Below are 13,922 nucleotides of genomic sequence, written 5' to 3'. Positions count from 1 at the left end.
GTCCTAGTACACATCCTGGCATTATGTCAAGGCATACAGTGCCTTGCGAAAGTATTCGGCCCCCTTGAACTTTGCGACCTTTTGCCACATTTCAGGCTTCAAACATAAAGATATAAAACTGTATTTTTTTGTGAAGAATCAACAACAAGTGGGACACAATCATGAAGTGGAACGACATTTATTGGATATTTCAAACTTTTTTAACAAATCGAAAACTGTTAAATTGGGCGTGCAAAATTATTCAGCCCCCTTAAGTTATTACTTTGTAGCACCACCTTTTGCTGCGATTACAGCTGTAAGTCGCTTGGGGTATGTCTCTATCAGTTTTGCACATCGAGAGACTGAAATTTTTTCCCATTCCTCCTTGCAAAACAGCTCGAGCTCAGTGAGGTTGGATGGAGAGCATTTGTGAACAGCAGTTTTCAGTTCTTTCCACAGATTCTCGATTGGATTCAGGTCTGGACTTTGACTTGGCCATTCTAACACCTGGATATGTTTATTTTTGAACCATTCCATTGTAGATTTTGCTTTATGTTTTGGATCATTGTCTTGTTGGAAGACAAATCTCTGTCCCAGTCTCAGGTCTTTTGCAGACTCCATCAGGTTTTGTTCCAGAATGGTCCTGTATTTGGCTCCATCCATCTTCCCATCAATTTTAACCATCTTCCCTGTCCCTGCTGAAGAAAAGCAGGCCCAAACCATGATGCTGCCACCACCATGTTTGACAGTGGGGATGGTGTGTTCAGGGTGATGAGCTGTGTTGCTTTTACGCCAAACATAACGTTTTGCATTGTTGCCAAAAAGTTCAATTTTGGTTTCATCTGACCAGAGCACCTTCTTCCACATGTTTGGTGTGTCTCCCAGGTGGCTTGTGGCAAACTTTAAACAACACTTTTTATGCATATCTTTAAGAAATGGCTTTCTTCTTGCCACTCTTCCATAAAGGCCAGATTTGTGTAATATACGACTGATTGTTGTCCTATGGACAGAGTCTCCCACCTCAGCTGTAGATCTCTGCAGTTCATCCAGAGTGATCATGGGCCTCTTGGCTGCATCTCTGATCAGTCTTCTCCTTGTATGAGCTGAAAGTTTAGAGGGACGGCCAGGTCTTGGTAGATTTGCAGTGGTCTGATACTCCTTCCATTTCAATATTATCGCTTGCACAGTGCTCCTTGGGATGTTTAAAGCTTGGGAAATCTTTTTGTATCCAAATCCGGCTTTAAACTTCTTCACAACAGTATCTCGGACCTGCCTGGTGTGTTCCTTGTTCTTCATGATGCTCTCTGCACTTTTAACGGACCTCTGAGACTATCGCAGTGCAGGTGCATTTATACGGAGACTTGATTACACACAGGTGGATTGTATTTATCATCATTAGTCATTTAGGTCAACATTGGATCATTCAGAGATCCTCACTGAACTTCTGGAGAGAGTTTGCTGCACTGAAAGTAAAGGGGATGAATAATTTTGCACGCCCAATTTTTCAGTTTTTGATTTGTTAAAAAAGTTTGAAATATCCAATAAATGTCGTTCCACTTCATGATTGTGTCCCACTTGTTGTTGATTCTTCACAAAAAAATACAGTTTTATATCTTTATGTTTGAAGCCTGAAATGTGGCAAAAGGTTGCAAAGTTCAAGGGGGCCGAATACTTTCGCAAGGCACTGTATCTGTTTTAAAATATCCTAGTGCTTTGTTACAATATCCTAGTGCTCTGTTACAATATCCTAGTGCTCTGTTACAATATCCTAGTGCTCTGTTACAATATCCTAGTGCTCTGTTACAATATCCTAGTGCTCTGTTACAATATCCTAGTGCTCTGTTACAATATCCTAGTGCTCTGTTACAATATCCTAGTGCTTTGTTACAATATCCTAGTGCTCTGTTACAATATCCTAGTGCTCTGTTACAATATCCTAGTGCTCTGTTACAATATCCTAGTGCTCTGTTACAATATCCTAGTGCTTTGTTACAATATCCTAGTGCTCTGTTACAATATCCTAGTGCTCTGTTACAATATCCTAGTGCTCTGTTACAATATCCTAGTGCTCTGTTACAATATCCTAGTGCTCTGTTACAATATCCTAGTGCTCTGTTACAATATCCTAGTGCTCTGTTACAATATCCTAGTGCTCTGTTACAATATCCTAGTGCTTTGTTACAATATCCTAGTGCTTTGTTACAATATCCTAGTGCTTTGTTACAATATCCTAGTGCTCTGTTACAATATCCTAGTGCTTTGTTACAATATCCTAGTGCTTTGTTGCAATATCCTAGTGCTCTGTTACAATATCTTAGTGCTCTGTTACAATATCCTAGTGCTCTGTTACAATATCCTAGTGCTCTGTTACAATATCCTAGTGCTCTGTTACAATATCCTAGTGCTCTGTTACAATATCCTAGTGCTCTGTTACAATATCCTAGTGTTGCATTTGAGTGAGGGGAAATACATAGAGAACAGCACATTGAGACTGAAGCAGAAACTGTTGATAGCAGCGCCATCGTTTCAGGCCATTTTGTTGACTTCATTTTTCTTCCCCCCAGCTTTAAAGTGAGCCCGGTGGACCTAACGGACCTGCATGTGATTCAGTATGATCTGGAGAGGGACCTGCTGCCGCTGATCCTGTCCAACTGTCAGTACAGCATGAAGCAAGGCAAGGAGACGCTGCACGAGTACGACCTGTCCAACATCCAGCAGCAGATCCTCTCCCGCTTCTTGCAGGGCAGGCCCATCATCACCCTCAATGTGAGTGCCAATCGCTCGGTTGGCGCATCCAACACTAGTGTTGTGGGTTTGATTCCTGAATGGACGAGGTATACTGACAGAATATACTGTATGTTAACTGTAAGTCAGTTTGGATAGAAGGAATGTTAAATGACCATATGACCACCAGCGTTGGTGTCAATTTAATTCATTAATTTTTTTTAAAAGTACAGTTATTTTTTTAAATAGACACAGTTAGCAATATTTGACATTTCAAACGGAATTCAGCCCAACCTTGATGCTATAAATATTGACTTTTATCAGCTATTCATGATGTCCGTTATTGGTTTCTACAGGGAATCCCAACACTGGTGAACAGACATGATCGAATTCATGAAATTATTCTGAAGGACATGAGAGGAAAGATTGAACAAGTAAGTCACGTTAAAATCTAAAAACGATAAGTTAGCCGTGTCTTCTCCCCAAAACATTCACAAATGATGAGTCACCATTTTCAGAGGATTTTATTTATTTAAACTTTATTTAACTCGGCATGAACCAGATGAAGCTTTCTTTACCTTTTTAATGACATTTTCTGCAGATCTGAAGGAACCAGATAGACTTCAGTAATATAGTGATGGCTCCACATTGCCACAAATATTGGATTTGGGGAGCCACTGCCATATTCTGTCTAGTTCTTTCAGATCTAAAAACACTGGGAAAGATCTTGGGCTTTGTCCTCTACTTTGGAGATAGGGTTTTGTCCACTCTACTTTGGAGATAGGGTTTTGTCCACTCTACTTTGGAGATAGGGTTTTGTCCACTCTACTTTGGAGACAGGGTTTTGTCCTCTACTTTGGAGATAGGGTTTTGTCCTCTACTTTGGAGATAGGGTTTTGTCCACTCTACTTTGGAGATAGGGTTTTGTCCACTCTACTTTGGAGATAGGGTTTTGTCCACTCTACTTTGGAGATAGGGTTTTGTCCACTCTACTTTGGAGATAGGGTTTTGACCTCTCTACTTTGGAGATAGGGGTTTTGACCTCTCTACTTTGGAGATAGGGGTTTTGACCTCTCTACTTTGGAGATAGGGGTTTTGACCTCTCTACTTTGGAGATAGGGGTTTTGACCTCTCTACTTTGGAGATAGGGGTTTTGACCTCTCTACTTTGGAGATAGGGGTTTTGACCTCTCTACTTTGGAGATAGGGGTTTTGACCTCTCTACTTTGGAGATAGGGGTTTTGACCTCTCTACTTTGGAGATAGGGGGGTTGACCTCTCTACTTTGGAGATAGGGGGGTTGACGTCTCTCTTATTTGTGTCTCTAGGTGCCTCTGCCCTCGCGGGCCCTGTCGACACTAGTTGGAGAGCTGAAGTCGTACAATGAGGTGTGTGAGGCCCTCTCCACCGTAGAGGTGGCCCTGGGGTTCCTGGCTATGACCGGGGGAGAACCCCACATGCAGCTGGGCAGCTACCTGGAGGAGGTGCTGCAGATGGGAGATCAAACGGCTCCACACATCCTAACGGTCAGTCTTGTGATTCTGGACTTTTAACACTGGCTTCCATTGTCAAGTCGTCTCCAATAGGCGCCGATCTTTCATAATAGCTAGGGCACGCGTTACATTTAGTCTGTAATAAACGTGATTTTGAGTGCACGCATAGATTGCCCCTCTGCTCATTTCACAGTCCAAACACAAGTCTGTCCCTTTATTATAAAAGTAGCCAGTGAATTAAATCAATGAGTTAAGATTTTTATTTTAAGAACAAATTCTTATTTACAATGACGGCCTACCAAAATGCCTCCTGCGGGGAAGGGTGCTGGGATAAAAAAAAAATGTTTTAAAAAATTATAAAAATATAGGACAAAATACGCATCACGACAACGAGAGACACCACAGCACGACATAAAGAGAGACACCACAGCACGACATAAAGAGAGACACCACAGCACGACATAAAGAGAGACCTGAGAAAACAACATAGCAGATAAGACACACAACATAAAAGATCAAGTTACATTTGTGGAACAATACCAAATACATTTTTTGTTACATCTCCTGTGCATTCTAAATGCAGACGGGGCTATTGGTGATATACTGTACATTATAATCTGCCATATTTGAGTCATTCCACCAATAGAGGGCCTTTTGGGTAGTGTAATTTTGTAAAATGTATGTACGCTTTGGATAAAAGCATCTGCTGAATTATATATTATGTAACTTTCTGTCATAAACCCCCTTACCTCCATTATCCCACCTCATTTACACACACTGTATATATACTTTTTCTATTGTATTATTGACTGTATGTTTGTTTACTTCCATGTGTAACTCTGTGTTGTTGTTTGTGTCACACTGCTTTGCTTTATCTTGACCAGAGGTCGCAGTTGTAAATGACAACTTGTTCTCAACTGGCCTACCTGGTTAAATAAAGGTGATCTGGCCTATCTGGTTAAATAAAGGTGATCTGGCCTATCTGGTTAAATAAAGGTGATCTGGTTAAATAAAATTTTGAAAATAAACAACACGTTAAACTTCATTTAAATTTTTTTTTTTTTTAATTAATCTTAGAGGTTAAATAAAAAAATGTATGAATGTAGTAGTAAGTGCCAATAAAATGCCAAAAGTAACAGGGTTGATGTTTTCATCGGGTTTCAAAAGTTTCTTTTGAAATAAAAATTCTAAAATTGAATTAGTTTCCACCGTATTAAAATGAGTTACAGATGTAAATGAATCACTAAAATCACATCAAATACATAATATTCTACAGACATGACTTTGTCAAAGCAACAAAAATAACCCGGACTTTATAATAATGGAGTTACGTGGGATAAAATGACGAGGGACACGTAGAAAATGCAGATTTGTAAAATGTTTCATTTGTTTCGTATTGAAAAGCACATTGTTTAATATAACAGGCTTTTAATTCAATATTAATTCACATTTTCTACTTAAAATATCAAAGGGACAAAAAAGGCAATGGAATGATAAAATGTTTATCATAAAAGGGTGAGGTCCACATCTCAAAACGGTACAAACAACATCCTCCAATACAGGCCTTTCTCCAACAAACGGCAAGGGTGTAGTCTGAGCCAGGGGTGTAGTCTGAGCCAGGGGTGTAGTCTGAGCCAGGGGTGTAGTCTGAGCCAGGGGTGTAGTCTGAGCCAGGGGTGTAGTCTGAGCCAAGGGTGTAGTCTGAGCCAAGGGTGTAGTCTGAGCCAAGGGTGTAGTCTGAGCCAAGGGTGTAGTCTGAGCCAAGGGTGTATTCTGAGCCAAGGGTGTATTCTGAGCCAAGGGTGTATTCTGAGCCAAGGGTGTATTCTGAGCCAGGGGTGTATTCTGAGCCAGGGCTGAGCCAAGGGTGTAGTCTGAGCCAAGGGTGTAGTCTGAGCCAAGGGTGTAGTCTGAGCCAGGGCTGAGCCAAGGGTGTAGTCTGAGCCAAGGGTGTAGTCTGAGCCAAGGGTGTAGTCTGAGCCAGGGCTGAAGTCTGAGCCAGGGGTGTAGTCTGAGCCAGCGGTGTAGTCTGAGCCAGCGGTGTAGTCTGAGCCAGGGGTGTAGTCTGAGCCAGGGGTGTAGTCTGAGCCAAGGGTGTATTCTGAGCCAAGGGTGTATTCTGAGCCAGGGGTGTAGTCTGAGCCAGGGCTGAGCCAAGGGTGTAGTCTGAGCCAAGGGTGTAGTCTGAGCCAAGGGTGTAGTCTGAGCCAAGGGTGTAGTCTGAGCCAAGGGTGTATTCTGAGCCAAGGGTGTATTCTGAGCCAGGGGTGTAGTCTGAGCCAGGGCTGAGCCAAGGGTGTAGTCTGAGCCAAGGGTGTAGTCTGAGCCAAGGGTGTAGTCTGAGCCAGGGGTGTAGTCTGAGCCAGGGGTGTAGTCTGAGCCAAGGGTGTAGTCTGAGCCAGGGCTGAAGTCTGAGCCAGGGGTGTAGTCTGAGCCAGGGGTGTAGTCTGAGCCAGCGGTGTAGTCTGAGCCAGGGGTGTAGTCTGAGCCAGGGGTGTAGTCTGAGCCAGGGCTGAGCCAGGGGTGTAGTCTGAGCCAAGGGTGTAGTCTGAGCCAGGGCTGAGCCAGGGGTGTAGTCTGAGCCAGGGCTGAGCCAGGGGTGTAGTCTGAGCCAGGGGTGTAGTCTGAGCCAGGGGTGTAGTCTGAGCCAGGGCTGAGCCAGGGGTGTGGTTTGAGCCAGGGCTGAGCCAGGGGTGTAGTCTGAGCCAGGGGTGTAGTCTGGTGTAGTCTGAGCCAGGGGTGTAGTCTAAGCCAGGGGTGTAGTCTGAGAGCCAGGGGTGTAGTCTGAGCCAGGGCTGAGCCAGGGGTGTAGTCTGAGCCAGGGCTGAGCCAGGGGTGTAGTCTGAGAGCCAGGGGTGTAGTCTGAGAGCCAGGGGTGTAGTCTGAGCCAGGGGTGTAGTCTGAGCCAGGGCTGAGCCAGGGGTGTAGTCTGAGCCAGGGCTGAGCCAGGGGTGTAGTCTGAGAGCCAGGGGTGTAGTCTGAGAGCCAGGGGTGTAGTCTGAGAGCCAGGGGTGTAGTCTGAGAGCCAGGGCTGAGCCAAGGGTGTAGTCTGAGCCAAGGGTGTAGTCTGAGCCAAGGGTGTAGTCTGAGCCAAGGGTGTAGTCTGAGCCAGCGCTGAAGTCTGAGCCAGGGGTGTAGTCTGAGCCAGCGGTGTAGTCTGAGCCAGCGGTGTAGTCTGAGCCAGGGGTTTAGTCTGAGCCAGGGGTGTAGTCTGAGCCAGGGGTGTAGTCTGAGCCAGGGCTGAGCCAGGGGTGTAGTCTGAGCCAGGGCTGAGCCAGGGGTGTAGTCTGAGCCAAGGGTGTAGTCTGAGCCAGGGCTGAGCCAGGGGTGTAGTCTGAGCCAGGGCTGAGCCAGGGGTGTAGTCTGAAAGCCAGGGGTGTAGTCTGAGAGCCAGGGCTGAAGTCTGAGCCAGGGGTGTAGTCTGAGCCAGGGGTGTAGTCTGAGCCAGGGGTGTAGTCTGAGCCAGGGCTGAGCCAGGGGTGTAGTCTGAGCCAAGGGTGTAGTCTGAGCCAGGGGTGTAGTCTGAGCCAGGGGTGTAGTCTGAGCCAGGGGTGTAGTCTGAGCCAGGGCTGAGCCAGGGGTGTGGTTTGAGCCAGGGCTGAGCCAGGGGTGTAGTCTGAGCCAGGGGTGTAGTCTGAGCCAGGGGTGTAGTCTGAGCCAGCGGTGTAGTCTGAGCCCGGGGTGTAGTCTGAGCCAGGGGTGTAGTCTGAGCCAGGGGTGTAGTCTGAGAGCCAGGGGTGTAGTCTGAGCCAGGGCTGAGCCAGGGGTGTAGTCTGAGCCAGGGCTGAGCCAGGGGTGTAGTCTGAGAGCCAGGGGTGTAGTCTGAGAGCCAGGGGTGTAGTCTGAGAGCCAGGGGTGTAGTCTGAGAGCCAGGGGTGTAGTCTGAGAGCCAGGGGTGTAGTCTGAGAGCCAGGGGTGTAGTCTGAGCCAGGGCTGAGCCAGGGGTGTAGTCTGAGCCAGGGCTGAGCCAGGGGTGTAGTCTGAGAGCCAGGGGTGTAGTCTGAGAGCCAGGGGTGTAGTCTGAGAGCCAGGGCTGAGCCAAGGGTGTAGTCTGAGCCAGGGGTGTAGTCTGAGCCAGGGCTGAGCCAGGGGTGTAGTCTGAGCCAGGGGTGTAGTCTGAGCCAGGGGTGTAGTCTGAGCCAGGGGTATTCAATATTGCTATCTGTGATGCGAGACCACTGAGAGTCAACTTGTTACCAATTTATGTCATGTTTATATAAGAGATTTGCTCAATCGAAATTTGACCCCCACCACTAGGCACTTATTATAGATCTGATTGAATAGGTATAAGCAATGGATAGTTATAGCCTTCTTATAGGCCAGAGGGAATTATTGTCATATTTCTGTGCACCTATCCAGTTAATTCATACACAAGTGCTTAGTCATTTAAAGCAGGCGTAGTTTGTGTGTAAGATAAGGCTAACCTCAGGTGTTGTCGTCTGGCCCTGGGCAGATACTATCTGAAGCATGGCTAACCTCAGGTCTTCTTCTATTGTCCTCAGGCCCTGGGCAGATACTATCTGAAGCACTGTTTGGCACTGTGGCAGCTCCTGACATCACTCAAATCAGAAAACATGCTGTGGCTCAAGAGGGTAAGACACCTACTCACCTATTGCTGGCTAGGGAGCCTCTTGGATGTTTTAATATGGTAAAATGTACCACGGGGCCTCAAATGCGGTAGTCTGGGCGCTGGGCATGGGTTAAAATCGAGGGTGGGGGAGAGAGCAAGCCTGCTACAGCTGTATTAGATGAGATGTGAAAATCAGCAACAACAATATATGTTCTATCATAGCGACCATATTTTTGGGAAGCCCAAATTTGGGCATATAAAAGTTTATATGTAAAAACTAGTTTCACAAATGAACTTCACATACTTTCCCGATTTTCCGAACTCACTTATTTGTTTAGCCTAAATCACTTGCACTGCTCGTGCTTTGGAGGTCCTAAGGGTCATGCTAGATGGTGATGGACTGAGAGAGATCAGCCAATGAAATTCCAGTGGGAGTTTTTTCCCGCTCTTGCCATAGGTTCCATTCAAGTCCCTTTGTGAGGCGCTGTGAACAAGATTAACCCTTACCCACTTGGCACTTAAACTATAAGAGGGCAATGTTAAGTGCCTAAAGGTGCTTCCACATTATAAGCCCAAGAGTGCATTGATCCAATGTGTGCTTGTGTCTATAATGGTATTGAGCCGAGAGTAAGAGGGCAGCAGGGAAACGCTGACTTACTAACGCAGTGCAAGAATATATCATGTTGTTGTTGTTGCTGCGCTTGGCTTTTCAGCACACAAATTGGAAGACGTAGTGTGGACATAGCATAAATGTAACTACTAGGGGTTGACTCCCTCTCTCTCTCTTGCCCTACCTGTCCTAAGGACCCATTTGAAGGGATCTCAGAAGAGTACAGGAAGGCCCTGGGAGAGGAAGAGCACAGGCTGCTCACTGGGTTCTTTAATAAAAGCAGCGCTGATTCCATCCTGCTGGAGATGCACGAGTTCCTGATACTGGTCCTGAAGGGTCCCCGCGCATCTGACACCTACAAGCCTGACTGGGGGTAAGGCTACATACAGACACACGCTAGCAAAGGCCCAACAAGCAACGTGGAGTGGTTGTACTTGCCATTGTATAGAATGCTGAACATTCAAATGTTTCATGTGTAGCACTTACCCGTCTGGAAACGACGTCCACGCGGAAACATTTGCACAGTATGACTTGGGGGGGAAATTGATTAAGTGCAATGGGGAACTTGTTTTCTACACAGATCATTGATGATGATCTTCCCTGATGTTTCCCGGAACTTTGCAGTACCTTTGTGGTGTACTTCTCTCCCTTCAAAGCATACTTTATTTTTTTTAATACCACCAAATGTCCATCTTAACCAGTAAAAATCATTCAACTAGTTCTGTGAACCTCACATGTGCCATTGCATTGCCTTTCTCTTCTAGTCTGAAAGACACACTTGTGGCATACATGGAGCGTAAGAACCTGGACATCCCACCTGACGTTGAGGAGTTCTTCCCTGAAGAGATCGACCTGTCTCAGTACATCGAAGCCTGGAAGTTCGCGGTGGCATTGAAACGGGAGAGAAGTCAGAGGTAGCTCCAACCTCACACACTTGCTCATTGATTTCATTATGCAATGAAAAAAACGATATATCGCAAACCGCAAATGTAAACACAACTGGAGCCCCCTTGTCATTAGTGAAGGAAGGTTACTGTTACTGTCTCCTAACGGCTACCTCCAGAACGAATAACCACTGCAGCGTGGGTTCCCATCCGGTCCAATGGTATTTCAGCAAAAACTCTCTATATACAGTATCTTTCCCACTGTCTCTCCTCTATCCAATAAAGCATTTTTTTTAAATGCTAAAAGATAAAGAAAAAGTTACTAGCAACAGATAAGAGCAATAGCAAAGTGAAGTTGAATAGGTGGAATTTGTTTCGCCATAAGTTGGTTAGCTAGCCAGAGTTATGTGCATTTATTTACAGCTATCTACCACTCGTACTCCCTTTTCTTCATGCCTCCAAAATGCTGAGACTCTAGTTCTGTCGAGGTTCTGTCAATGGAGGAACAGATGATGGCATTCCAGGCCTTTACATGTTTTTATTTTTTTATTTTTTTTAAATTGGGGGAATAATTACTTTTATTAGATTTACTTTAACTTCAATTAAATGTAGGTTGGTTAGGCCTACTGTCGTCATAGTTTCTGACGAATCACTAGCTTTTAAATGTGTAATAAAAGTACATTAAACACATGAATCGGGAACATTGTCAGCGAAGAGTTGTGAAAATATGTAGTAAGGAAAATGCATAGAGTTAGATAGAGGACTCATCTTTGTATTTGTGCCATCGTAGTGTCTGTAACAGAATGGACAGTGCCATTGTAGTGTCTGTAACAGAATGGACAGTGCCATCGTAGTGTCTGTAACAGAATGGACAGTGCCATCGTAGTGTCTGTAACAGAATGGACAGTGCCATTGTAGTGTCTGTAACAGAATGGACAGTGCCATCGTAGTGTCTGTAACAGAATGGACAGTGCCATCGTAGTGTCTGTAACAGAATGGACAGTGCCATTGAGGCCATCTCCCATTTTGAAGTAGTCAATTTTCTTCTTCTTTTGTGTTTAAAATAATAATATATATATATATATAACACACACACAAATATTGGTGATGTACTGGCCCCACCAGTGCTGAAGTCTTAAATTAAATCATGTGTGTCATTCCAGTTTACTATTTTAAAATTGTGGAAGCCTTAAATATCAATGGTAAAAAGGGTTATCCATTTAGAGTCCTCTAACTTACTATTGTAAAATGTCACCAACAAAACATATACCAGTTACACCTCCGACATCGCAATGATATGCTATGCAGTTTAATGTAGATCTGATTAAATCTAGATGATATGCTATGCAGTTTAATGTAGATCTGATTAAATCTAGATGATATGCTATGCAGTTTAATGTAGATCTGATTAAATCTACATGATATGCTATGCAGTTTAATGTAGATCTGATTAAATCTAAGCCCTAGTCTAGACTTGAAGTATAGTAAATTGTCAATTTAATCATTTGAAGGTATTTTATATTGCAGTTGGGCATTGATCATGAATCTCAAGGATGAAATTGGTTTGTGAAAAATGTAATTGTACTTATTAAAACAATGATTGAAACAAAATCATTGTGCTATCGAGTGTGTGTGTGTGTGTTGTTTTTTTTTGGGGGGGGGGAATATATCACTCCATCACAATTGTATGCCGCATTCACGTGCTATCAGAAACTCGAAACCTCCGAGTTAAAATGAACATCATGTACTTGCGTTTGTACTTCCTATTGGGTGATTCTGGTACTTTCAAGTGGGGGAACTCGGAGCTCATGTTTCTACCACAAGTTTCCGTGACGAAAATGTCAGTCTCCTAGGTCTGACTAGCACGTGAACACAGCATTAGGCCCAGCGACCCATGAAGACCATCGGCCATCATCACTCCATAGTTGATAGCAACAATACAAAATATTAGCTTCACTGTCCTAATACATACTATAAACTGGGTGGTTCAAGCCCTGAATGCTGATTGGCTGACAGCCGTGGTGTATCGAACGATAAATCGAACGTGTGCACCACACAGAACGCACTGCAACTGTCTCTGCAACGCAAGGCAAACGCAGCGTTTCATTGGAAATGAATGTAATTCTGGCTGTACCAAAATGCACAAAACTCTCGATGTGATCGAAGCGTGAATGGCCTACTCTGATCAAGGATTTACTCTTGATCAAACCATTTACATCTCAGTAGCCAAATAGTACATGAATTGTGGGATCTACACCTTTTATACCACTAGATGGCAGCAAATATGTACTTTTCATTGACCGTATCAGTAATTCTGAGGCTGGAAAGAAATGACTTTATATTGAAATACATGGCCATGTCAAATAATAAGCTCTCAATCACACTGGATTATTCAAAACCAATTCCCATACTACCCACACACAAACAAAGCATTTTTACAGGACCAGACACCACCACTACACCTCATACTAGTACTTGGGAGTATGGCTAGACTGTTCTTTTCTCAGCACATATCAAAGCTGCAGGCTAAAGTTAAATCTAGACTTGGTTTCCTCTATCGTAAATCGCTCCTCTTTCACCCCAGCTGCCAAACTAACCCTGATTCAGATGACCATCCTACCCATGCTAGAGTATGGAGACGTAAATTATAGATCGGCAGGTAAGGGTGCTCTCGAGCGGCTAGATGTTCTTTACCATTCGGCCATCAGATTTGCCACCAATTCTCCTTATAGGACACATAACTGCACTCCATACTCCTCTGTAAACTGGTCATCTCTGTATACCCATCACATGACCCACTGGTTGATGCTTATTTATAAAAACCCTCTTAGGCCTTACTCCCCCCTATCTGAGATATCTACTGGAGCCCTCATCCTCCACATACAACACCCGTTCTGCCAGTCACATTCTGTTATAGGTCCCCGAAGCGCACACATCCCTGGGTCGCTCGTCTTTTCAGTTCGCTGCAGCTAGCGACTGGAACGAGCTGCAACAAACACTCAAACTGGACAATTTTATCTCAACCTCTTCATTCAAAGACTTAATCATGGACACTCTTACTGACAGTTGTGGCTGCTTTGTGTGATGTATTGTTAGGGTTAGGGTTAGTGCTGTAGGGTTACTGTTGTCTGTGCCCAATAATATTTGTACCATGTTGTTGTCATGTTGCTACCATGCTGCCTTGCTTTGTTGTTGTCTTAGGTCTCTGTGTGTTTTGTAATATATTTTTTTGTTTTTAATCACAGCCCCTGTCCCCACAGGTCTTTTGCCTTTTGGTAGGCCATCATTGTAAATAAGAATTTGTTCTTAACTGACTTGCCTAGTTAAATAAAGATATATAAATCACTAACTCCAGCACCAGATACCACCACTACTAGGCCTACGTGTGAGCCAGTCTAAGATTATTATTTTTTTTAAGTCAGCAAAATGTGTATCACAAAGCATTAATTTCCATAGATCATAATCAATGCAACACACAATCATTATGCAATTTATTGTATTGTTGTTTGAGTCATGTTTTATAATTTGGTTTAACACACAGGCTAATTGAGGAGCTGCTTTTATCTGAGTCTGCTTGATTCTTTCAACACCTTGTACCGTCACCCTGCGATCCAGTCAGCGTATTGGCAGTGGGCTCACTTGATTGCAGATCTGAGATATGTGT

At 44.2% G+C, this 13,922-nt stretch overlaps 1 protein-coding gene across 1 annotated transcript in view; it reads left to right on the top strand.

The window, feature by feature from the left end:
• LOC139408280 (E3 ubiquitin-protein ligase rnf213-alpha-like) overlaps window positions 1–10,542 on the top strand; it is a 99,907-nt gene extending 89,365 nt beyond the window's left edge. The window contains exons 63-68 of the mRNA XM_071151984.1: window positions 2,544–2,745; window positions 3,060–3,137; window positions 4,030–4,227; window positions 8,697–8,786; window positions 9,569–9,747; window positions 10,139–10,542. Of these exons, the coding sequence (XP_071008085.1) occupies window positions 2,544–2,745; window positions 3,060–3,137; window positions 4,030–4,227; window positions 8,697–8,786; window positions 9,569–9,747; window positions 10,139–10,292 (901 nt within the window). The 3' untranslated portion in view covers window positions 10,293–10,542. The remainder of the gene's footprint in view (window positions 1–2,543; window positions 2,746–3,059; window positions 3,138–4,029; window positions 4,228–8,696; window positions 8,787–9,568; window positions 9,748–10,138) is intronic.
• The last annotated feature ends 3,380 nt before the right edge of the window (window positions 10,543–13,922 follow it).

The sequence above is a fragment of the Oncorhynchus clarkii genome, chromosome 5 (assembly GCF_045791955.1).
Source record: "Oncorhynchus clarkii lewisi isolate Uvic-CL-2024 chromosome 5, UVic_Ocla_1.0, whole genome shotgun sequence".
Taxonomy (NCBI): Eukaryota; Metazoa; Chordata; class Actinopteri; order Salmoniformes; family Salmonidae; genus Oncorhynchus; species Oncorhynchus clarkii.
Note: the sequence above shows the minus strand (reverse complement) of the source record. Positions and strands in the feature narration are given on the sequence as shown.